This window comes from Heliconius melpomene, chromosome 20 (assembly GCF_056956725.1).
Source record: "Heliconius melpomene rosina isolate 202511_hmr_F chromosome 20, ASM5695672v1, whole genome shotgun sequence".
In the NCBI taxonomy this organism is placed as follows: domain Eukaryota; kingdom Metazoa; phylum Arthropoda; class Insecta; order Lepidoptera; family Nymphalidae; genus Heliconius; species Heliconius melpomene.
In genome coordinates, this window is record NC_140408.1 from 5,555,856 (window position 1) to 5,581,681 (window position 25,826).

The 25,826-nt window shown below is 36.2% G+C and overlaps 1 protein-coding gene across 8 annotated transcripts in view; it reads left to right on the top strand.

Moving 5' to 3' along the window:
* Positions 1 to 25,826, top strand: part of dpy (fibrillin-like protein dumpy) — a 103,471-nt gene that overhangs the window by 34,989 nt on the left and 42,656 nt on the right. For 4 of the 8 annotated variants that reach the window (XM_085205078.1, XM_085205079.1, XM_085205082.1 and 1 more), the window contains 39 exons: positions 195 to 410; positions 1,633 to 1,815; positions 1,900 to 2,100; positions 2,178 to 2,468; positions 2,582 to 3,733; positions 3,819 to 4,154; positions 4,247 to 5,506; positions 6,086 to 6,391; positions 6,478 to 6,792; positions 6,901 to 7,218; positions 7,300 to 7,611; positions 7,691 to 8,002; positions 8,097 to 8,408; positions 8,533 to 8,847; positions 8,940 to 9,254; positions 9,340 to 9,666; positions 9,737 to 10,048; positions 10,236 to 10,556; positions 10,631 to 10,945; positions 11,045 to 11,368; positions 12,313 to 12,627; positions 12,755 to 13,087; positions 13,725 to 14,021; positions 14,229 to 14,552; positions 15,029 to 15,967; positions 16,055 to 16,999; positions 17,148 to 17,459; positions 17,541 to 17,849; positions 17,945 to 18,259; positions 18,981 to 19,301; positions 19,373 to 19,681; positions 19,769 to 20,098; positions 20,412 to 20,720; positions 21,041 to 21,343; positions 21,413 to 22,048; positions 22,374 to 22,685; positions 23,545 to 23,880; positions 24,069 to 24,674; positions 25,030 to 25,653. In XM_085205078.1, the coding sequence (XP_085061204.1) occupies positions 195 to 410; positions 1,633 to 1,815; positions 1,900 to 2,100; positions 2,178 to 2,468; positions 2,582 to 3,733; positions 3,819 to 4,154; positions 4,247 to 5,506; positions 6,086 to 6,391; positions 6,478 to 6,792; positions 6,901 to 7,218; positions 7,300 to 7,611; positions 7,691 to 8,002; positions 8,097 to 8,408; positions 8,533 to 8,847; positions 8,940 to 9,254; positions 9,340 to 9,666; positions 9,737 to 10,048; positions 10,236 to 10,556; positions 10,631 to 10,945; positions 11,045 to 11,368; positions 12,313 to 12,627; positions 12,755 to 13,087; positions 13,725 to 14,021; positions 14,229 to 14,552; positions 15,029 to 15,967; positions 16,055 to 16,999; positions 17,148 to 17,459; positions 17,541 to 17,849; positions 17,945 to 18,259; positions 18,981 to 19,301; positions 19,373 to 19,681; positions 19,769 to 20,098; positions 20,412 to 20,720; positions 21,041 to 21,343; positions 21,413 to 22,048; positions 22,374 to 22,685; positions 23,545 to 23,880; positions 24,069 to 24,674; positions 25,030 to 25,653 (15,918 nt within the window). The remainder of the gene's footprint in view (positions 1 to 194; positions 411 to 1,632; positions 1,816 to 1,899; positions 2,101 to 2,177; positions 2,469 to 2,581; positions 3,734 to 3,818; positions 4,155 to 4,246; positions 5,507 to 6,085; positions 6,392 to 6,477; positions 6,793 to 6,900; positions 7,219 to 7,299; positions 7,612 to 7,690; positions 8,003 to 8,096; positions 8,409 to 8,532; positions 8,848 to 8,939; positions 9,255 to 9,339; positions 9,667 to 9,736; positions 10,049 to 10,235; positions 10,557 to 10,630; positions 10,946 to 11,044; positions 11,369 to 12,312; positions 12,628 to 12,754; positions 13,088 to 13,724; positions 14,022 to 14,228; positions 14,553 to 15,028; positions 15,968 to 16,054; positions 17,000 to 17,147; positions 17,460 to 17,540; positions 17,850 to 17,944; positions 18,260 to 18,980; positions 19,302 to 19,372; positions 19,682 to 19,768; positions 20,099 to 20,411; positions 20,721 to 21,040; positions 21,344 to 21,412; positions 22,049 to 22,373; positions 22,686 to 23,544; positions 23,881 to 24,068; positions 24,675 to 25,029; positions 25,654 to 25,826) is intronic. The other 4 variants (XM_085205083.1, XM_085205085.1, XM_085205080.1 and 1 more) reach the window with 3 other exon arrangements.

Genomic DNA, 25,826 nt, shown 5'->3' on the forward strand with positions numbered 1-25,826 from the left:
ACGATTTTCTTAATTTCATTAGGTGATTTTATTCAAAAACAAACAATTTATCTTTATTGTGGTTTATTTTATCGGACAAATGTGTACAAATAATTTTAAGTGAGTACATCACAGTAAATTTGTTGTAAATAAATACTAATATATTATATTTAAATATAACAAACTAAACCCTTGTTTAACATATAACATATTAGAATCACCTGGAACGCCCAAGGCGCCGGAACCTTGCCATTCAGATCGGGATTGTATTGAAACTGAAGCCTGCTTTATGGGACAGTGTTCAAATCCCTGTGAATTTGATAATGTTTGTGGGATACAAGCTAAATGCCATCCCGTAAAACAAAGACCTATGTGTTCGTGTCCAGCCGGATATGATGGCAATCCGGCAGTTAAATGTTCTCCCAAAATTTGTAAGTATGAGGGCTCTTGGAACTGATTTACTTTAACAAAATTTTGATATTTATATTATACAGGTCTGTGAATAATTGTAAAATATTTCATGTAATATAATTATATACATATGTAAATGTAATTTCCAGAACTTTTAAACTATTTAAATAAGACGATCCACTTGTTGGACGATCCTCTTATATTGGTTATACAAATATTTTATCTCCGTAAATACACATACAATTTATAGATCAAAAAATAAATTATTTTCTATGATATTGTGGTAGCATCAAATATTGTTATAAAAGATTTAAATTTGAATCTTAAACCCTATTTGCACAGCAAAATATAAAATTATATAAATAAATATATATTTTTATAAGGTTAATAATTTTAATCAGGCATGACATTTTTTTACTTTTCTCTTATATTGTTTTAAATTGCATGCCTTTGTATGTACCCAAATTATGCATTACTACATATTTCAACCCTTTATCTGCATAAAGGTAAATCGTTCGAGGGACCAACGGTAGCAGTGGGCCTTATTACTAATCTATTTCACTTCCATGTATGCTCCGTGGTTAAGCGATTTTTAATGGTGTCGAGGCAAAGGGCGGCGTTGAGTTCCGCCACTCAGCTCGCAATGCCTCCAGAATTGGGCGGAAATGGAGTGTCTTAACATTAGTTCTCTCTGCATATCCTGCTGTGTGTGGGATACTGCCAACTAGCCTTATAAAACTTTTTTTATTTTACATAAATACCAGAAGTTTTAAAAATTACTTTTAGAAAACTATCAACAGTATTTTTTCTACAGCTCTTGAAAATTTTTGCTAAAATGAAAAAAAATCTTTTTAAAAATCTTAATATACTTTTTTAAATTTTATTTCCAAGATTTATAGACCGATAGTTTCTAATTATTACATGATACGTAAAGTTATTATTGAAATGTATTTAGAAAAAATTTGAAGCGCTGTATTTGCCAATTTTGTTCAAGAATCAGGTGATTTCCAAAAAAATCACATATTCCCTAATATCTGCTGAAAATAGCTGAACATACAAGAGAGCGAAGAGAGGCAAATGAATAGGTACTGAGGTCTCCTATGAGTAGATTGGCGTTGATCCCTCTATCGAGTTACACCATATATAACTTTTGCACGTATTTGTATATTTTGTATTTTAATTATTTGAGCAATTTATATAAATGTACTATATTTGTATCACCTCTTTTTCACTTCTGCTCAGCCGGTTGCACTCAAAATGAAGATTGTCTTTTGACTGAAGCTTGTATAAATAGTGCATGTCAAAATCCGTGTAAAATACACAATCCATGTGCACAAAACGCTGTTTGTATAAATACAAACCATGGCTCAGATTGTAGCTGTGTAGAAGGATACCAAGGAAATGGTTACGTTGGATGTGCGCCAGGTAAATAAGAATGTTGTTCATGATACATTTTGATAACTTTTTCCCAGTTTTCTTTTTAATGCATCCTTTGAATGATTATTTTAGTTATTAATACCCATTCTATATGCCAATACAACGAAGACTGTCCCCCAGAATTGTTGTGTGATAGATTAAATAGAGTATGTATAAATCCATGCTCAGTTAACAAATGTGGGGATAACGCAGAATGTCTTCCATCAAATCATGGTATACAATGTGAATGTTTTTCTGGATATACTGGAAATGCTTTCCTAGAATGTTTCCAGGGTAAGTGATGTGTACAATTATTTTCTGATAATAGTTTAGGTTTAATTACTTGAATAAAATTAATAAATGTGTTTTAGTTCAAGGGTGTCGAGCTGATATCGAGTGTGCTAATGCTGAAGCTTGTATTAATGGAAGATGCGAATCCCCTTGTAGATGTGGAACGAATGCCGTATGCGATGTCTTAAATCACCGCGCATCCTGCAAATGCTTATCTGGTTATACAGGGAATCCTATGATTAATTGTGAACCGCCAATAAATCCCTGTTCTCCAAATCCATGTGGAATAAATGCGCTCTGTGAAAATGACAATGGAAACCCTATATGCTTCTGCCCTAAAGGTTTAACTGGAAATCCATTTAAGAACTGCAGTAAGTATCTTGAGAAGAGATTTAAAATTTCGCACCAGAAATACAGATATATATTTATTGTTTAATTATTTTTTGAAATTAAAAAATATATATTTACTATCGTATTTTTTTAGTTCCAGAGGGTAATGAGTGTGAGCCAAATCCCTGTGGACCTTTTACTGGTTGTAGAATTATTGAAAATAAACCAGCCTGTTTCTGTTTACCAAACTATGAAGGAAATCCACCACGTCAACCCTGCAGATTACCAAATAATCCTTGTAATCCTTCACCTTGTGGACCTAACACACAGTGCACAATTTTGTCAAATGGATTTTCGAAATGTACTTGCCTACAAGGATTTGTTGAAAGTCCGAATACAGTTCGTGGCTGTATTGAATCAAGAAATCCTTGTGAACCTAATACTTGTGGTGTAGGAGCGCGATGTGATCCAAACAGAATACCCGCTTGCTATTGCCCTGAAAACACTAGGGGTAATCCTTATAAATCTTGTAACCGTGAAGGCTATTTGCCACCAGCAGTACTATGTCAACCAGGAAATTGTGGAGAAAATGCAGATTGTTATGTTAGCGGCAATAGAGAAATGTGCTTCTGCAAGCCTAATTTTGTTGGAGACCCTTATATTGGTTGCAAACCACAAAAGAGTCCCTGTAATCCCAATCCTTGTGGACTTCAAACGTTATGTAATATTAATTATGATGGGCAAGCATCGTGCACTTGTATCGAAGGAAGTACAGGAGATCCTTATAGTTTAGAAGGTTGTGGATCTAGAGAATGTGAAATTAATGATGAATGTGCATTAGATAAAGCTTGCATGGGTTACATGTGTCGCGATCCTTGTCCCGGCGCTTGTGGAATAAATGCGGTATGTCATGTAGAAAGTCATCATCCTGTTTGTATATGTGAAAGAGGATTAGTAGGCAATCCATTAATATGTTGCCTACAGCCCCAGGAACAAAAAAGTAATAACGCTTGCAATAAAGTTGAGTGTGGTATAAATGCAATTTGTCAAGATGTTGGAAACACAGCCTTGTGCTCTTGTCTTCCTGACTTTTATGGTGATCCTACAAAAGAATGTAAGCCCGAGTGTCTTATGAACTCTGACTGCCTACCAAACGAGTCTTGTATTAATCAAAAATGTACAGATCCCTGCCAACAAAGCAATGTCTGTGGCATTAACGCTGTTTGTCTTTGTTCCGATCATACAGTTTCGTGTTTATGTCCAGATGGTTATATAGGTGATCCACTTATACAATGTTTATATAGACGTAAGTAATTTATCATTCTAAATTATTTGCAACGATAATTCTGACGGAATCAATAAAGTATACATGGTTTTTTTATTATTTTCAGCTATCATCGTAATTGCTGATAATTCAACAGCACAGCCTTGTGCACCGAATCCCTGTGAACCTAATTCATTGTGTGATACATATGGAGATAAATTCGCGGTATGTAATCTGTGTAATGGTCCAAACGCAATCAATAATCCCAAATGCAGACCTGAGTGTGTATTAGACTCAGATTGTGCTTTCAACAAATTTTGTTTGAAAAACAAATGCGTAGACCCATGTCCAGGCTCATGTGGTGCCAATGCTGAGTGTATGGTTTATCACCATGACCCAATTTGTCAATGTAAATATGGATTCTCAGGAAACCCTTACGAACAATGCAAACACACACCACAACGTAAGTATATAAAGCTTACCAAAAGTATCATAAATAAGATTTTTGTCTATTTATAAATTATCATTATAAAACTCGTTTTTTTATTATTTTAGCCGTGCCTAATGAAACTTGTGACAATCTACGTTGCGGAGCTAATGCAATATGTCAAAATTTAAATAATGCTTTAACGTGCAAGTGTTTGCCAGGATTTTATGGAAATCCTTACATGTCATGTAGACCTGAATGTGTTGTAAATAGTGATTGTTCACCTGAATTAGCATGCGTAAACAATAAATGTGAAAATCCATGTAAAGATGTATGTGGGGTTGGAGCTCACTGTGAAACAATTAATCATCACGCTATTTGCTTTTGTGCGCCAGATCACACAGGTGACCCATATATTCGGTGTCAAAGTAGCCTTCCTACGCCACCTTTATTTTCCATATGTGACCCGTCACCGTGTGGACCTTATAGCCGTTGTCTCGTATCAAAAACAGGATTTGCTTTATGCTCTTGCCTACCAGGATTTAAGGGGATTCCCCCGATGTGTCAACCAGAGTGCGTTAGTAATTCTGATTGTCCGCAAAAAGAAACTTGCGTTAATCAAAAGTGTATAGATCCATGTTATGGAAGTTGTGGGGTTGGTGCCGACTGTATTGTTGTCAATCATAATCCTATATGCAGTTGTAGGCCTGGAGAAAGTGGCGACCCGTTTGTAGTATGCACAACATTTGTAGAAAGTGAACAAAATGATAGGAATCCATGTTCACCGTCACCGTGTGGGCCTAATTCTGTTTGTGATATAAAATCAGGCCATCCAGTATGTTCATGCCTACCTAATTATTCTGGATCTCCTCCGTATTGTAGACCAGAGTGTATAATAAACCAAGAATGTCCTTCATCTCGAGCATGCATAAACGAAAAATGTTCCGATCCATGTATAAATGCTTGCGGCAGCAATGCAGCTTGCGACGTTGTTAACCATTCACCGTTATGTAGTTGTATACAAGGGTACAGAGGTGATGCTTTTATTGGATGTACTGCAATAATAAACAATGAGTCAGTTACACCTTGTAACCCATCTCCATGTGGTGAAAACACTATTTGTTCTATTGTCAATAATGTAGCCCGTTGTTCATGTATACCACCTCATATCGGAAATCCTTATGCTGGCGGTTGCCGACCGGAATGTTCTATTAATTCTGATTGTCCAAATCATTTGGCGTGCTTATCCAACCATTGTAGAGATCCATGTAAAGATTTGTGTGGAGTTAATTCGGAATGCTTTGTTACAAACCATGTTCCTGTATGTACCTGTTTTAAGGGTTATGAAGGAGATCCCTTCTCTTCTTGTCGGCGAATATACGCAGAGTGTAAGTAGAAAAATTTCAAAACACTTTTCTTTTAAATATCTTTAACTAGCGGGCCCGTTCAGGGCTACGCCCGCTTGAAATATAAATATTAATATAGAAATGAAAACTAAAGATTCAGTCAATTCAGTAAAACAGGTGTATAAAATAACTGTTACGGCAATTAGCAAATTTATCGCTGCAAACTAAGAACTTTAAATTGACATAACTTTTTTATTTATGAACCGATTGTAATAAAATAAACCCTAGATATTTTCGGAAGCTTGCTAAAATCTAATAGTGAAAACCGCATCTAAATCGGTTAAGCCGATTCTGCGATTATCGATAACAAACGCACAGACAAACAGACAAAAATTTAAAAAATCATTGGTTTTTTTATTACGTTAATAAAGGTTCCCAATAATATATTTTTTAAATATCTTCCAAGTACAGACACCGACCCTCTTACGATTTTATTATGAGTATATATTGTTGATTTATTTTCTTTGAAATATTGTTAATACATACAATACATGATCTGATTGAGGCACATTTAATTTCTAGTGAAGCAAGCCTTTATATAAAGTTTGTTCGTATTTACAGCGACCCCTAATAATCCATGTGAACCGTCACCATGTGGGCCGAACAGTGAATGTCATATAGTAAGCAATCGAGCAGCTTGCTCTTGTCGTGCTGGCTATCTTGGAGCACCTCCAGCTTGTCGTCCCGAGTGTGCTGTGAATTCGGACTGTCCAACAAATAGAGCATGTATTAACCGAAAATGCAGAGATCCTTGTATACATAGCTGTGGCTTAGACGCTGTTTGTAATGTAGTTGGTCATAATCCAATATGTATGTGTACGGAAAACTTCCCAGAAGGTGATCCATTTATTCGGTGCTACAAAAAGAGTAAGAAAATATTTTATTAAATGTTGTTTTTTTTTTCAAATATGATCTGAATGTAAATAACACATTTTATATTCTTATGTCAACAGGTATTCTACAGCTAGCTCCAGACCCTTGTTTGCCTTCACCATGTGGACCACACTCTACTTGCAAAAATGAATTTGGTCGAGCCGTTTGTTCGTGCGAACCAGGAACGTTAGGCGCACCTCCTGCGTGCAGACCACAATGTCTCATAAATCAAGATTGCCCACTAGCACTTGCGTGTTTGTCTGGAACGTGTATTAATCCTTGTGTAGGTTCTTGTGGATTTAATGCCCGTTGTGTCGCCCAAAACCATCAACCAATATGCTCGTGTGATGACGGCTTCTCCGGTGACCCGTTCTCAAGCTGCAATCCACTAGAAAGTAAGTATATTCTACATTGACCATGCATGAGGGTTTTAATAATTCCGTGCATGCTAGTGTATTTTATTCTCATTACAATATACTCGTATATCAAAAAATATATTTCAGCTCCTAAAGAGGTTCCGACGCATCCTTGTAATCCATCACCTTGTGGACCTAATGCTTTATGTAAAGAGAATAGTGGTGCTGGTTCGTGTACTTGTATTGATGATTTTTACGGTGATCCTTATTTGGGCTGTAGACCAGAATGCGTCATGAATACAGATTGTGCTACTTATAGTATCTGTTTTAATAATAAATGTGTAGATCCATGTCCTGGCACGTGTGGACAAAACACAGAATGTAGAGTTACAAACCATGCACCTTCATGTTATTGTTTGCCTGGATATAGTGGAAACCCTCTTCATGCATGTACTCCTACTATACGTAAGCCTATTTTCTTCCTAAATCTTTCTTTTACTTTGTTTCAAACTTTCTATGATCTTTATGAATTTTCTTAATATACAGCTCTACCGGAGCCGGTTGATCCATGCCACCCTTCGCCTTGTGGCCCTTATAGTAAGTGCCGTACGTTTAATGGTCATGCGGTTTGTACGTGTCTCGATATGTGCGTTGGTTCACCTCCGAATTGTCGACCCGAATGTATTATTAGTTCGGATTGTCGGCCAAATAAGGCGTGTATAAATAATAAGTGTCAAGATCCGTGTCCTGGAACCTGTGGCATCCACGCTGAATGTCAAGTAATAAACCATAATCCTGTTTGTAGCTGTTTGAGTGATTTTACGGGTGACCCATTTGTGAGATGCTTTTTAGAAGACAGTAAGTTTTGTGACTTTCAAATATTTATTTAGTATGTTTTATTAAGATTGAAATTTAATTTTCAAATAATATTTTACAGAACATATGACACCAATTAATAATTGTCTGCCTAATCCGTGTGGGCCTCATTCTCTGTGCAATGATTTAAATGGGATACCTGTTTGTACTTGTTCTAATAACTATATAGGAAGACCTCCAAATTGCCGTCCAGAGTGTGTTATTAATGTAGAATGTCCTGGAAACTTAGCATGTATTTCGGAAAGATGTAGTGATCCATGTCCAGGTTCTTGTGGTTTTTACGCGACCTGCAATGTAGTTAAACATATACCAATATGTGCATGTGAAGAGGGTTATACCGGCGATCCATTTGCAGGGTGTTCAATTATACCTCGTAAGTAACAGATTGTCTTTAATAACAAAAGGAGTCTCATCTGATGTATTATATTAATTTATAGTATTAATCCAAGCTATTTTTATCTTTATAGCTATTGAGCAACAAATCGTTAATCCTTGCTCCCGATCGCCTTGCGGTGTTAACGCTATTTGTACAGAAAGACACGGAGTTGGTTCATGTTCATGTCTTCCAGAATATTATGGGGATCCATACATAGAGTGCAGACCGGAATGCGTCTTAAACTCAGATTGTGCAAAAGACAAGGCTTGTATAAATAACAAATGTAAAGATCCATGTCCAGGCGTTTGCGGAATGAATGCAGAATGTCGCGTAAATAATCATGCGCCCTCATGTGCCTGTTTACGAGGATATCAGGGAAATCCATTTTCTTCTTGTTATATAAGTACGATTTATATACGCTTTGTTTTTCACACGTTACACACACAAATTTAAATATTTCATTATATTTTTTTTATACTGTCGTACTCTACGTTTGGTATGAAGCTAAATAAAAATATTATTTTTAGGCCCAATAGAGAAATCAGTTGAACCATGTCTGCCCTCGCCATGTGGACCTTACAGTATTTGTCGCGCCAGCAATGGCCATGCTATTTGTTCATGTCAGGAGGAATACTACGGATCCCCGCCTAATTGTCATCCTGAATGTATGGTTAGCAGCGACTGTATGCCTAACATGGCTTGTGTCAATCAAAAGTGTTTAGATCCATGTACAGGGTCTTGTGGTATAAACGCGAAATGTACTGTAGTTAATCACAATGCTCTATGTAGTTGCCCCAAAAACTTTGTTGGTGATCCGTTTGTCAATTGTGCCTATCAAAAAAGTAAGTTATATTTAATATTATACGATACCAAATTACAATTACAGCAAAATTTAAAATGCATAAATATATTTATGATAATCGTAATTTTATAGGGCCAGAAACAAGACCGTCTGGTAATCCTTGTGTTCCTTCACCTTGTGGGCCGAATTCTCAATGTAGAGTAGTTGGAGAAATTCCAGCATGCTCTTGTAAGACTGGGTATATTGGTAGAGCGCCGCATTGCCGGCCAGAATGCATTTATGACGAAGAATGTCCTAGTAATCTAGCTTGTATACGTGAAAAGTGTATGAATCCTTGTGACGGTTCTTGCGGATCTAATACAAATTGTTTAGTTATTTCTCATAAATCTGTTTGCCATTGCCGAGAAGATTATACTGGCGACCCATTCAGTGGTTGTTATTTTATCGGTGAGTAAATTATTTTAACTGAAAATCTACATTGAGATATGAGTTAATACCTAACAACAAAAATATAACATTACTTGTTTAACAGTAACTGTACCAAGTGAAGATGAGAGTAATCCATGTAACCCATCGCCCTGTGGACCAAATGCACACTGCACTGAAAAAAATAATGCAGGAGCTTGTAGTTGTCAACCAGGTTATTTTGGAGATCCTTATCTTGGATGCCGCCCCGAATGCGTCACAAACAATGATTGTGTTTTGGAAAAGGCTTGTTCTAATAATAAATGTGTTAATCCTTGTAAAGAGGCATGTGGAATAAATGCTTTATGTAATGTAGTTCATCATACTCCAGTATGTTTATGTATTGAGGACTATGAAGGAAATCCTGCAATATCGTGTCATCCTCAAAGAAAACGTTAGTAACTTTTTGTCGTATATTACTCTTGTGCTAGAAAAAATTAAATAACTGTTTTTTTTAATTGTAGCAATCCAGCATGATTTTAATCCATGCATCCCGTCACCATGCGGACCTTACAGCCAATGTAAGGAATTAAATGGACATGGTGTTTGTTCTTGTGAAGAAGGATCCATTGGATCTCCACCTGCTTGTAGACCAGAATGTGTTATAAGCACTGACTGTCCACAACATCAAGCCTGTATAAAACAAAGGTGCAAAGATCCTTGTCCAGGAACATGTGGAGTAAACGCACGTTGCCAAACCATAAATCATAATCCCATTTGCACGTGTAAAGCCGGATTTACCGGCGATCCTTTCCTAGTTTGTCAGTTAGAACAAAGTAAGAATATTAAAATAATTTTGAAAAACATAAATAAATATTTAAGAACGAAATATGTTGTATTTGATTATTTTGATTGTGGTTTATCCTTTAATTTGCATGTTACTTCGTACTTTTATAATTTCTTTTTCTTTTATCTTTCCTATTACTCTATTGTTATTCTTAATTTATATACTTTCTTCTTTAGAACCTATATTTTCGGGACCTAAAGGAAATCCATGCATACCATCACCGTGTGGTCCATATTCTCAGTGTAAAGTAGTTGGCGAAGCGCCTGCATGCTCTTGCTTACCGAATTTTATTGGTATCGCACCCAACTGTAGACCGGAATGTTCAATCAACGCAGAATGCTCTGGTAATCTTGCATGTCAAAATGAAAAATGTATAGATCCTTGCCCTGGTTCTTGCGGTTTCAATGCAGAGTGTTCAGTAGCAAATCATGTAGCATTATGTAACTGTATAATAGGATACACTGGTGATCCATTCAGCGGATGTTCCTTAATCGAACGTAAGTCGCTTATAAGCGTGATATTTTAATTTCATATTTATTTATTCTAATAAACGTTTTATTTTTTTAATTAGATGTTTCCGAACCTCCACCAAATCCATGTAGTCCATCGCCGTGTGGTGCAAACGCCTTATGCAAAGAGCGTAATGGAATAGGATCCTGTTCCTGTTTACCAGAATATTTCGGTGATCCATATACTGGTTGTCGTCCAGAATGTGTGTCGAATTCAGATTGTGATCGCAATAAAGCTTGTTCTAATAACAAATGTAAAGATCCATGTCCAGGAGCATGTGGTATTAATGCTGAATGTAGAATAGTAAATCATTCACCAACCTGTACCTGTCTTTCTGGATATACTGGAAATCCATTAACAAAATGCGATTTTGAAAGTAAGTGCAACAAGAATTGTAACATTTCTCCATTTTTTTAAATATGCATATGCAAACAACAAGTTTTTAATCAATTTGTAATTTTATTGTATTCAACAGTAATTCCAAATGAAGCGGAACCCCATTCAGACCCATGTCTACCATCTCCTTGTGGACCTAATAGTCTTTGCCGCACAGTAAATGGTCATAGCGTATGTACATGTGAGATTGGATACATAGGAACTCCACCGTCTTGTCGACCGGAATGTATCGTTAGTTCTGAATGCCCGCAAGACAAAGCTTGTATAAATAAAAAATGTTTAGATCCATGCCCCAATACATGTGGCCTAAATGCTCGCTGCCAAGTTGTAACACATAATCCTATTTGTAGTTGTTCATCTGGATTTACAGGGGATCCTTTCACCAGATGTATTCCGGAAGAAAGTAAGTTTTTTTAGCTTAATCTATATAAAATAATATAATAAAATCGAAAGGTCACTCACTCATCACGAAATCTCAGAAACTACATGTGCTAGAAATCTCAAATTTTGCATAGCAGTTATTTATAGGACGTAGGTGCTCGCTAGACGGGAATTTGCAATATTCGACTTCTAAGGGGTTCTTTTTGGGGTCGAAGGCTTGTATGAAACTTCGTTACTACAATTGCTAGGAGTCTCCAATTTTGCATAGACGTCACTAGGACGTAGCCATGGAGATAGAAATTAATAATAACATAGTTCACGCGGGTGAAACCGCGAGCGGGCCACTAGTATAATATAAATTAAATATACAAAATATCTTTCTATTATATAAAAATATCTTGCGTCGTCGCTGTAGACTTTTTTAAAGTATATGGTATAACGATATTCAGGCGTAATTTTTGAAAATCGCTATAGTGTATACTTTAAATGTCAATTTAATGCGCTTTATAATCGTAGTGATGAGAAAAGCTATTATCACCCTCCGCCCACAGACATTCACGAGTCCTACCATGACTTACACACATCTACTCACTCTCCCGTATTTTAAAACTGTGATGGCCTCTAAAATATTCATTTTATTAATACACTGTAAAAGACAATTATGATCTATATAAAACGTACAGCGCATCTTACGTTAATAATTGAATATTAGATAATTGTTTAAGATAATTTCGAAAATATCCCTTAGTTTATTGTTTCTCTATCCCTTCTGTTTTTTCTACATTTTGCCTTCTTCGAAAAATGGGCCAATCAACATAAAACTATTTTCGCAAACCAAACCAATCGTTCTTAATATATGAATAGGTCGTTCAAAAAAAAATATAATATATATATATAGATAAAAATATAGATTATCTTTAAACCTGTTAATTTATAGGAAAATTTAATTTAATTTTTAATTTTTAGGAACTGTGCAAGCGAATCCGTGTGTCCCATCACCTTGTGGACCTAATTCAGAATGTCGTGTCATTGGTGATCAAGCAGCCTGTTCTTGCTTACAAAATTATATAGGAAGAGTACCAAATTGCAGACCGGAATGTACAATAGATGCTGAATGTCCCAGCAATGCCGCATGCATAAATGAGAGATGTAAAGATCCATGTCAAGGTGCGTGCGGAGTAAATGCTCTCTGCTTTACGGTCAATCACAAGCCGATGTGCACATGTCAACAAGGATTCACAGGAGACGCTTCAAAAATCTGCGTTCAAGTTGTTTTATCATGTAAGAATTATGATTTTTTTTTTATTAATTTGATTTATTTCTTTTTTAGCTAATAATTTTATTAGTTTCTTTAAATTTTTTTAAAATTTTATTTGATGTTGTCATCATATCTTACAAATTATTTTAGCGACCGAGATGACTCCAACGTCAAGTCCATGTACTCCATCGCCATGTGGCCCAAATGCAGAATGTAGGGAACACAATGGCGCTGGGGCATGTTTTTGCTCAAAAGGATATGAAGGAGATCCATATGGTGCAAACGGATGTCGTAGAGAATGTGAAAGTAATGATGATTGTGCTCTAAACTTGGCCTGCACGCGCTTTAAATGTATAGATCCCTGTCCTAGAACTTGTGGGCAACTTGCTCAATGTACTGTCGAAAAACATGTTCCTATTTGTTCATGTCCATCAGGTTTTACTGGCGATCCATTCTTTCAATGCCGTGAAATAGTTTTCGAACGTAAGTATTGTGAAAATTATATTAAATATATCTTATTTATTATACATTTTTATACCAAACTATATTTTATTTTCACTTGACTTCACGCTGTATTCCGCACACAGCAGATTAGGCAGAGGGGTTGTTAAAAACCCTCCGTTCTCCACTTTCTGCGGAATTCTGGAGGCATTGCGTGTTGAGTGGCGGAACTCAACGCCGGGCTTTTTTGCCTTCGTGCCAGAGCGAAGAAATGCAAATATTAATAAATAATAATTCATTCCCTCGAGTGGATATCGAACCCACAACCAGTCGCGTTTATAATCAAACTTAACTATATACAGTTATTAAATATTTCATTATTTCATATCTATCGAGGCGTGGTTTTTCCCGCGTAATGCCTAATGGTAAGGAAATTTCGTAATAAAAATATAAACTATTCGTTGCTCGACAATTTTTCAGTCAATGTTTCATAAAAATCGTTTCAGCTGTTTCGGATTAGCCGGGACAAACAAAAAAATAGACAGATACTCATTTTAAAATCGTTGAAAAAATTAAAAAGTTTTGTTTTATTTAGACGTAGTTTTGAGTGTACGTCATTCAATGAGTAACGGAATAGTTTTGAAAAAATGTTAAATAATTTATATATGTATTATTTCAGCACCTGTCTTAAATCCATGTGAGCCTACTCCCTGTGGACCTAATAGCCAATGTCGACAAGTAAATATGCAAGCAGTCTGCTCATGCTTACCTAATTATGTAGGATCGCCCCCATCTTGTCGGCCGCAATGTGTCGTGAATAGTGAATGTGATAGTTCTAAAGCTTGCATAAATCAAAAATGCGACGATCCGTGTCCTAATACATGTGGCCTTCGAGCTCATTGCCTAGTCAAAAATCACAATCCCATTTGTACATGCCCCATTGGAATGACAGGAGATCCATTTACGCAATGTTACAGTAAGTATAATCTTTATTGATATTTTAAAGTTATTTTGCTTTGATTATTCATAGTATAGTTATAAATATATATTGCAATAACAAAATAAAAAAAAATAACTAACATTATTGCTGTGTACATTATATATATTATTTATCTTTCTATTGTATCTACACATAAATAATAAAAAATATTTTATATAAATTAAGAAGTCATATATCTTTTAGCAATTCCTACAACTACTGAACGCCCACAATCTTGTACTCCATCGCCTTGTGGACCACATTCTAATTGTCAGTTATTAGTAAGTGGACCGGCTTGCTCATGCTTACCGGGTTATATAGGATCACCACCATCATGTCGACCTGAGTGTACTATAAATTCTGAATGTCCAGCATCATTAGCTTGTGTCATGCAAAAATGTGAGGATCCCTGTCCTGGATCCTGTGGAGTAGAAGCAAATTGTCATGTTTTAAACCACGTCGCAATATGTGTGTGTAATGAAGGTTTTACGGGTGATCCGTTCTCACGGTGTTCACCAATTCCAGAAGGTAATCTGAACTATTTTAATTGCATATATTGTATAAATCATAGAAAATAAACTACTTAATTATTTACTTAATACACTGAATTACGTTCGTGTTTTAATATACTTTGTTTTATTGTATGTATTGATACTGATATGAAACTTTTGTATTTTTAACATTCCTAGCGTCATTTATTGAATCCTTATCTATTTCCGTACAGTCAACAGATATGCCCACCTGTTTAGAATCGTTTGAAGCTAATCCAAAATGACTGTCCAAAATTACCATATAATTTGTAATAAAATAAATATATTGCAATTATAAATTGATATATAAGCTATCCTATTTTTCAAATTGGATCAAACTATACATACTTAGTGTGCAAATTTGATTAAAATCGGTTCAGTAGGTTAGGAACCCATCGAGGACATACAACGTGACTCATAATTTATATATTATAGATATATAATTGTTTATTAAAGTAAATATTTGTTTTACAGTTCCTACGACACCATTGCCATTAGATCCTTGTAATCCATCACCTTGTGGACCAAATGCGAAATGCGAAAATGGCTTCTGTACCTGTCTTCCTAATTATATAGGCAATCCTTATGAATCTTGTAGGCCTGAATGTACTGGAAGTCAAGAATGTCCTAGAGATAAGGCTTGTTTTAGAAATAAATGCCGGGACCCATGTCCCGGAGTTTGTGGCCAGAATGCTAAATGTGATGTCATCAATCACATACCAAGTTGTTCATGTATTGCTGATTATACTGGTAATCCATTTACCCATTGTCAACCAATGGAAAGGGAAAAATTACCTCCAAAAGATCCTTGTCATCCATCACCATGTGGGCCAAATAGTGTTTGCAGAACTACAGATAATACTGCAGTTTGCGCTTGTATTGAAGGATATAAAGGATCTCCTCCTGCATGTAGACCAGAATGTATAGTGAGCTCTGAATGTCCTTCAACTAAGGCTTGTGTAAATCAAAAATGTATGAATCCCTGCACAAATGCATGTGGCTTATCCGCTCGCTGTGAGGTTATAAATCATAGTCCCATCTGTAGTTGTAATACAGGACAAACAGGAGATCCTTTTAAGAGCTGTTATGATATTGTAGCAATAGTACCTGAAACAATTGACGTTTGCCTTCCATCCCCATGTGGTCCCAATGCTTTGTGCGTAGAAAGGAACGGAAAAGCTAATTGCCGATGTGCTGACGATTATGTGGGTCAGCCACCCAATTGTAGACCAGAATGTATCATCAACCCTGATTGTCCCTCTAATCAAGCTTGTGTTAAAAATAAATGTATAGATCCATGCCCTGGATCATGCGGCGTAAACGCAGATTGCATAATAGTAAGCCATACAGTATCTTGTATTTGTAGAGAAAAGTATACTGGAAATCCGTTTCTACAATGTGTGCCATTGGAAGGTATATATAATTATTTCCCTTTAGATATTTCAAAAAAATTTGTACTATAGCATGTCCAAATTATAATGCCATTTTATTCCATTGCAGAAAATACAATAAAGCCATGTGACCCATCTCCCTGCGGCGCTAACGCTGTATGTAGTCAGAAAGATGGCGCTGGGGCATGTTCTTGTCTAGAAGGCTATCAAGGAAATCCATATGAAAGTTGTCGTCCTGAATGTGTACTTAGTTCAGATTGCTCAGCTGACAAAGCTTGTATAAGAAATAAATGTATAGATCCTTGTCCAGGAATTTGCGGAATGTTTGCTGAATGCACAGTTGTAAATCATGTGCCAACTTGTGCTTGTATAAAGGATTATGCAGGCAATCCTTTTTCGCAATGTACTAAAAATGAACTACTACCAGGCAAAGGTAGGCCATGTCAACCATCACCTTGTGGACCTAATAGTATATGCAGAGAAAACGGGGAATTAGCATCTTGTGAATGTTTACAAGATTATAAAGGAGCTCCACCTGATTGTCGGCCAGAATGTACAGCTAGTAGTGAGTGCCCTTCAGATAGAGCTTGCCATAAATTTAAATGTGCAGATCCCTGTAGAGGTACATGTGGATTGGGTGCACATTGTCAAGTCGTTAATCATAGTCCTTTATGTAGTTGTCCAACCGGAAGTACTGGTGATCCATTTACTATATGTAAAGAGATACAGTATTCTGTGTCAGAATCTGAGAAGCCGGTCGAACCGTGTCGACCCAGTCCATGTGGACCCTACAGTGAGTGTCGCCCAATAAATGGCAATCCATCGTGCTCTTGTACGATAGGATATATGGGAGTACCACCAAATTGTCGTCCAGAATGTCTTGTGAACACTGATTGTCCATCACATCAAGCATGCATAGCAGAAAAGTGCACAAATCCATGCGAAGGTTCATGCGGTTTTAGAGCTGAATGTCGTGTACAAGATCATATACCTATTTGTAGTTGTCCACTAAGTTTTTCTGGAGATCCATTCATTCAATGTACTGAAATCTTAGGTAATGTACAGTTAGTTTTTCTATAGTATATGTTTGTATAATGTGTATATTCATCAACATGTTAATGCTATATTAAAAATATTCCAATGTTGATTACCAGTATCGAGATATGGGTCTTTTGCTACAATAAACTTTGTTTTACTTTTAGTTATTCCAAATCCAGCGTCAGATCCTTGTAATCCATCACCTTGTGGTAGCAATGCGATTTGTGAAGAAGGTAGTTGTTCATGTACTCCGGGTCACTTTGGTGATCCATATACAGGATGTCGATTAGAATGTACTACGAATGGTGAATGTTCACCAACTCGAGCTTGTCAGGGTGGAAAATGTGTGGATCCATGTCCTGGCGCTTGTGGTACGGGTGCATATTGCTCTGTTAATAACCATATACCATCATGTACTTGCCAACTTGGCACATCTGGAGATCCTTTCTCTTTTTGTACGGAAATTATTAAACAAGGTGAGGATATTTAGTGGCTAAAACATATGAAATTAACTTTAAATATCGGTTTAATATTAAATCTTAATATTTCAAATGCAGACCATCCTACGTCACCATGTAATCCCTCACCATGCGGGCCTTACAGCGAATGTTCTGTAAGTTCTAACGGGGCTGCTGCATGTTCATGTAAAGCCAGCCATATTGGCTCACCTCCTTCGTGTCGTCCAGAATGCTTAGTAAGTTCAGAATGTAAGCTTCAAATGGCATGTGTGGATCGTCGTTGCCGTGACCCTTGCGAAGGCGCATGTGGACGAGGAGCTAGTTGTCAAGTTATTGCTCATTCCCCAATATGTAACTGTAATGATGGTTTTACGGGAGATCCATTCACTTACTGCTACCCTAGACCAGGTAATTTAAAATAAAAACAGATATAAAATTTAAATGAAGTAGCCTAAGTATGTAAAAATTTCAATTACATTAAACTATATGTATATTTCTTTTAGCACTGCCACCAACGCCGAAATTTCCTTGTGATCCTTCTCCATGTGGACCTAATTCAATATGTATAACAGCTGGAGATACGCCAGCTTGCAGTTGTCAACCAAGTTTCATAGGATCACCGCCAAATTGCCGACCTGAATGCATTATAAGTGCCGAATGTCCCGCAGTGCTTGCATGTGTGTCACAAAAATGCAAAAATCCTTGTGAGAATGCATGTGGCATCGATGCAGTGTGTACTGTTGTAGATCATCGAGCAAGCTGTACATGTGAAACTGGCTTTGAAGGCGATCCATTTAAGGGTTGTTCTCGAACAAAGGGTAAGATTAACTTATCAATATACGTTTGTATATTTCAACCTACTCGTAATAACAATATAATTAAGACAATAAGGAATACTTTTGAAGAATTTAAAAATATAATCTGTTAGGTATACGATTTTAGTACGTTAAAATGTGTACAATTGTAGTAAAAAAGTTCAAACGCATTTAACAAATAGCTTTGCAGAGCGTGAATCATCATGCTATAAAACGTGTGCTTCAAAATATTGTCAACGGTCACGGCTCACATGGTTTACTAATTGAAAATAGAGCTACATAGGTATTTTAGCTTAAAAGCTGTCTAGCGACCATGCCCGCTGTTCAGTTTGTAAGCAGAATTATCGATGTAGTATCTATAGGCTTGGAAATTAAACGCAAATATGAGGAATTAGAAGGTATTAAGTTATTTAAAAAAGTTTAAGTGCTTTCAGAAGGGACGTAACATTTTAATTTACATATACATAATACAATTGTGAAATTAATGCCTTGCTTATGTTTGGAGCACGCGGATATAACAAAGCACTTACAGTAAGCTTAGGCCGTTCGCTGAAGCGGCTGCTTTTGATGGCGGCTAGATAGAAACGCCGTCGTCCGAATGGAGAGGTCACTAAAAGTCACCGGGCCGAGCAAGCTTCGACTAACGCTTAGGAAGAAAAAAGAGCTTCATCGGTGAATGGAATTTATAGGTAAGTGTACTCATCTTGTAAAAATAATATTTCAGCTCCGCCCAAGGCTGAATATTTAAATCCCTGTGAACCATCACCTTGTGGTGCGAATGCTGAATGTAAAGTACAAGGAAATGCTGGATCTTGCACATGTCGTGCAGACTATTTTGGTGATCCATACCAAGGATGTAGACCCGAATGCTTAGTTGATTCCGATTGTCCTTTGGTATTATCGTGCAGTAGAAATAAATGTGTTGATCCTTGTCCCGGAGCTTGTGGTTACAATGCTGATTGTTACGTGACAAACCATAAGCCGTCATGTAACTGCCAAATTGGTTATACTGGAAATCCACTATCAATGTGTTCTTTATTGCGTGGTGAGTATATAATTCAATTCTTTTATGTACCACATAATCTTTTTTACTTATTTTCTTTTTTTTTCATAAAGATAATTTAGAAACAAATGTATGCAACCCTTCACCGTGTGGATCTAATTCGTTATGTAAGGAAGTCAATAATCAGCCTGTATGCTCTTGCTTGAGTAATTATATTGGTACACCGCCGAACTGCAAACCTGAGTGTATTGTGAATTCGGAATGTAAATCGAATCGAGCTTGCGTTAATAACCGGTGTATAAACCCGTGCCCAAAACCTTGTGGCAAACATACAGAATGTAAAGTGATAAACCATAGTCCAATTTGTTCATGTCGTCCTGGTTATTCAGGAAATCCTTTTACTATTTGCACACAAATATTACGTAAGTACCTATCAATTTAATCTTCGAAAGGTTGTTTGTCATTTATTAAAAAGATTAAATAATAAAAAGAAATTTCTTTTATCATAGAAATGTCGTCAATATCAACAACAACAACAAATCCATGTGTACCTTCGCCTTGTGGTCAATATGCAGAATGCCGGAATATTAATGACTTAGCATCATGTTCATGTTTGCCAAATTATATGGGGATACCACCATTCTGTAGACCCGAGTGCATCGTCCAATCCGATTGTGCCAGCAACCAGGCGTGTGTGGCTGAAAAATGTCAAAACCCTTGCGAAGGAGCTTGTGGAATATATGCAAAATGTTTTGTTCAAAACCACGTACCGGTTTGTTTGTGCTCAGAAGGTTTTACAGGCGATCCATTTCGAGAATGTGTTCCAAAACTTATGGAAGGTAGTAATATTTTTATTCATTTTCCAAAGCATATTAATTTGAAAATATTTTTAGATATTTTTTTTTATAGTCTTCTTTTAACAATCTATCGATGCCTGACATTAGTACAATGTAGAGTCAAATAAATAAATTAATTCGGACAGTTTACAAAATTAAATTAAATCAGCTTCACGCTGTATCCCGCGTACAGTCATTGCAGTCACACCCTTGCGCCCCTGCGACACGACGGCCACATTACTTATTATTTGTTATAATATATGTTTTTATAATAAATATATTTTTTTTTAAATAATATAAAATAAAAAATCAACAGACCCTCCCCAGCAAGCAATTGTAGATCCATGTAATCCAAATCCATGTGGGCCAAACACAAAATGTGCAAACGGTGCTTGTTATTGCTTGGATGACTATCACGGCGATCCATATCTAGGCTGTCGACCGGAATGTGTATACAGCTCCGATTGTCCTCAAGATAAAGGTTGTCTAAGAAATAAATGTGTAAATCCATGCAGTGGTACTTGTGGGATAAATGCTATTTGCGACGTTAATAATCATATCCCAATGTGTATCTGTCCAAGAGGTATGAGCGGGAATGCATTTTTTGAATGTCGACTGACCGCAGGTACTTTATTTTTATCTAATTTTATTTAAGAATTTTTAATCCCCGATAAAAATAGTGAGGTGTTATAAGCTTGGTTTGTCTGTGTATATGTATGTTTGTCTTTGGCATCGTAACTTCTAAGCCAAGAACCGATTTTAATTAAGCTTTTTTATTGAAAAGTAACATAATCGAATCTTAGCCATGTTCAAGAAAATATTTTTAGATGTTCGAAAAATATCAGTTTATTTCTAGTTCTTTGTTTATTTGTAAGGTCTTTTTATGTCAGGGGTTTTTTTATTATTATGTTAAAGCATTATTGAAATATTGAAACTCACTTCCAGTAATAAATATCAATCCGTGCAATCCTACGCCATGTGGGCCAAATAGCCAGTGCCAACAGGCGCATGGACAGGCTGTTTGCTCTTGTTTGCCGGGATATCGCAGTAGCCCACCTACATGTAGACCAGAATGTATTGTGAGCCTCGAATGCTCATTAAAAGAAGCTTGTCAAAATCAAAAATGCGTAAATCCTTGCCTTGGTGCATGCGGCATCGCAGCAGTGTGTGATGTTATAAATCACAATCCTATATGCTCTTGTCCACAATCTTTTACAGGCGATCCATTCGTAAAATGTTCAATCATTGGTAAGTAATTAATTTTAAAACATATCTTTTATAATATCAATTAGGTACTAACATCTTTCTTTTTTACAGTTGAAACTGTGCAGGTCGATCCTTGCGATCCATCACCGTGTGGTCCTTACTCAACATGTAAAATAAGCGGTGAAAGTCCAGTTTGTGCATGCTTAAAAGGATACAGGGGTTCACCACCTAATTGTAGACCGGAGTGTATTAGTAACAGTGAATGTGATTACAATTTAGCATGCATGAATCAAAAATGTTCTGATCCATGCATTGGCAGTTGTGGAACAAACTCTGAGTGTAGAGTTATTAGCCATTCTCCTATGTGTATCTGCCAAGAAGGTTATACCGGTGACCCGTTTCTGCAATGTTACACTGCAGTTCTAATACCAGATGAAATTCTTAATCCATGTAGTCCAAGTCCGTGTGGCCCTAACTCTTTATGTAGAGAACAATCAGGAATCGGGGCATGTCAATGTTTGGATGGCTATTTTGGTAATCCTTATGAAGGATGTCGACCTGAGTGTTTAGTTAATTCGGATTGTCCACTTAACAAGGCTTGTTCTCGAATTAAATGTGTTGACCCTTGCCCAGGGACATGTGGAAATAATGCGTATTGTCAGATCAATGACCATATGCCAAACTGTGTTTGTCAAACAGGATACACAGGAAATCCTTTTAATCATTGTAGTATAATAATACAAGAAGGTAAGAACTACGCTTGTAATATATAAGTACGAGTATAAGTATAAGAATACGAATAAATATATAATATAGAGTAGGCAGAGGAAACCTGGGTCATTTCCGTTACCCATTTTCTGCCAAATGCCCAATTCTGCAGGCATTGCGTGTTGAGTGGTGGAACTCGACGTTGAGCTTCACAGAGCCAGGAAATTATGGTATTAAATATTTCATTTACTCGAGTAGATATCGAATTCGCTATCTGTTGCGTTTACAGTCACACGCTTGTGCTCCTGCAACACGACATATCTATTATATACACTCAAATTAAAACTACTGTTATAATTTTTAGAACTAACTGTGAAAACTGATCCATGCAATCCATCACCATGTGGAGCTAATAGCCAATGTAAGGAAATAAAAGAACAAGCTGTATGTTCCTGTCTTCCTGCTTTTATTGGCTCTCCACCAAACTGTCGTCCAGAGTGTATGGTTAGTTCAGAATGCCGTTTACATCTAGCCTGCTTAAATCAGAAATGTACAGATCCCTGCATAGGAAGCTGTGGAGAAAATGCTAACTGTAACGTGATCAATCACAGTCCGATTTGTACATGCAAAAATGGATTAACTGGAAATCCTTTTACCAGATGTTATCCAGTTAAAGGTAATATAGATTGTTAATTAGTATAGGTTTTGAAGTATAAATTTATTCTTTTACACTTTAAATTCTTAAATCAAAAAATGTTATTGATTTTCATATTTTTGATCATTGATCTTTCTGCATTTGAAGTAGACATTCAACATTTTAGACATTCAACTTTTTATTTTCGCTAATGCTTGCATGGGTAGGAAAAGTGATCCTTGTGTGAGAATACAAATATAGATTACTTAACATTTTCGGTACAATTAGTAAACTCATAAATATTCATCTGGTGCGGTGGCGGGTTGAAATACATCAACGATATTTCCGCCAGTCCGTGACAGGCCCTTTTGGACACATTAGCACTAGGGTAGATTAAGATGCTATAACTTTACGTAAACATAATTTAGTATTGTCAGAATTACCTTTATTCCGTCCTGCGGTGGATTCGCCCCTGGACTTTCCAGGCAGGAAATTAATCAGGGACAACAGCTGGCCGATAACGACGTGACTCACATTGTATTTCCGAAATGAATTTTCTCAATTGTATTTCCGAAATGAAAATGCATGTTTACTACCGGGAGAATGATTTTTATCGTTAGTGCATAGGCCGTTTATACATTTTTGTTTCACACCAGTGGGAGGTACGTAATTAGTTTTCTTCGTCTTCACCATTTGAAAGTATCGTGGTGGGCCGAAATAAGTCTGTTCCGCAGTGGAGGTGGTAAAAAATAAAAATAATATTAATTTTAATTTATAAATATGAAAATCAAGATGAATGACTGTGTAAAAAATATATTTGGTTTTTAAGACCTATCCTCGTATAATATGTTTAAAATCAGTCATGAAAGATATTAATACTATGTAATAAAATATTTTTTAGTATCTCATCCAGTAGAAAAAGTACCAGCATCGGATCCCTGTTTAGTATCACCATGTGGCTTATACGCTGAATGTAGGAATATAGGAGGGTCAGTTTCATGCGCATGCCAACCTGGTTATATCGGCAACCCTCCTAATTGTCGTCCTGAATGTACAATTAACTCCGAATGCTCTAGCGATCAAGCATGCATTAATGAAAAATGTCGAGACCCATGCAATGGAGCTTGTGGTCTGAATACAAGATGTACAGTATTTAATCATATTGCTCAGTGCAGCTGTTTAGATGAATATAATGGTGACCCTTTCTCTCAGTGTAAATTGAAACCATTAAGAGAAGGTAAATATTTCTACCTTTTTTAACATAATTAATTATTTAGTTTATAAGACTTTATAAAACTTATCAATTATCAACAATAAGACCACAACTGATAGCATATTGTATTTCATTTAGTTTAGTTACATTTAGAAGTCATTATATAATAATTATTATCACTTTCACATACTTTTAATATTTACATTTTACAGAAATAGTTGAAAATGATCTGTGCAATCCTTCACCGTGTGGATCTAATACTGAATGCAATGATGGTGAATGCACATGCTTAACTGGCTATTCGGGAGACCCATACTTTGGCTGTAGACCAGAATGTATAATGAACACTGACTGTCCGCAAACCAAAGCGTGCGTGAAAAATAAGTGCATAGATCCTTGTACTAATACATGCGGTTTAGGGGCGAGTTGTAACATTTATAATCATATACCAATGTGCACGTGTCCAGTCGGCTTCACGGGAAATGCTTTTATTGAGTGCAAAAAAAATACAGTTACTGAAATTTTAAATCCATGCAACCCATCTCCTTGTGGACCCAATAGCCAATGTAGGGAAATTAAGGGCCAAGCAATTTGCACCTGTTTGCCAGGATACAAAGATGCACCACCTACTTGTAGACCTGAATGTGTAACCAGCGCTGAATGTTCTCTGGTTAAGGCTTGTTCTGGTCAACGTTGCGTTGACCCTTGCATTGGAAATTGTGGACTTGCAGCAAACTGTCAGGTCGTCAATCATAATCCGATTTGCTCTTGCCCAGCTGGCCTCACTGGTGATCCGTTCACTAAATGTTTAAAAGAAGGTATTGTCCTAATATCATAATTTTTATAAACCAATAAATATATTGTTAATTCATTTATTTTTTATACTAAATTAAATGAATTAACAATATATCAATTTTATTTATTAGGTAACAAATATAAAATTACAGTAGTAAATACTTATTTACTACTGTAATTTTATATTATATTTGTATAACGTACTTACGTTACTTACTGTTATAGTTTTATGTTTACACTTTTCATCTTAATATAATCACGCATTATTTATAAAATTATACATACGACAATTTGCTTCTAATTGGTTTGATAATATAATACAGATTATATTATCAAACCACTCAAAAGCAAATACTATAAATATTATTTTTATTGTAGAAGAAAATCCTGTTTATGTGAATCCTTGCGAACCATCACCTTGTGGGCCCAATTCAATTTGTAAAGAAATAGCAGGATCACCGTCTTGTGCTTGTCTTGAGGAATATACCGGGAGTCCACCACACTGTCGACCTGAATGTACAGTAAATAGTGAATGTTCAAATAATATGGCTTGTATCAATCAAAAATGCAGAGATCCTTGCCCAGGGTCTTGTGGAGAAAAAGCAGAATGTAAAGTTCTTAGCCATACGCCGCAATGTATTTGTCCAGGTGGATTTACAGGGGATGCGTTCACTGAATGTCAATTGATTGAAGTCGTTTTAACACCTTGTTCTCCTTCACCTTGTGGTTCTAACGCAATATGTAGAGAGCTCAGAGGAGCTGGCGCATGCGTATGTCTTCCTGATTATGTCGGAAATCCTTACGAAGGATGTAGACCAGAATGTGTAGTAAACTCTGATTGTCCACTAAACCTAGCATGTATGCAGAGCAAATGTAAAAGTCCATGTGAAAATGTCTGTGGGCGAAATGCTTTATGTAGTGTTTTAAATCATACTCCTAAATGTGAATGCTTACCTGGATTTATTGGTAATCCTTTCCAAGAATGTCAAGTAAAACCACAAGGTTAGTTAGATCCATGTACATATGTTATATTTAATATGGTAATCATGTTAATAAGAGCTTTGATTTTCACAATTATTACACTATTTAAAATGTAATATTTTTTTGAGACGCTACTTGTTGTATAGTAATATAGAAAGTATGAACGCCGTACTTTGTCTAACCAGGAAAGGGAA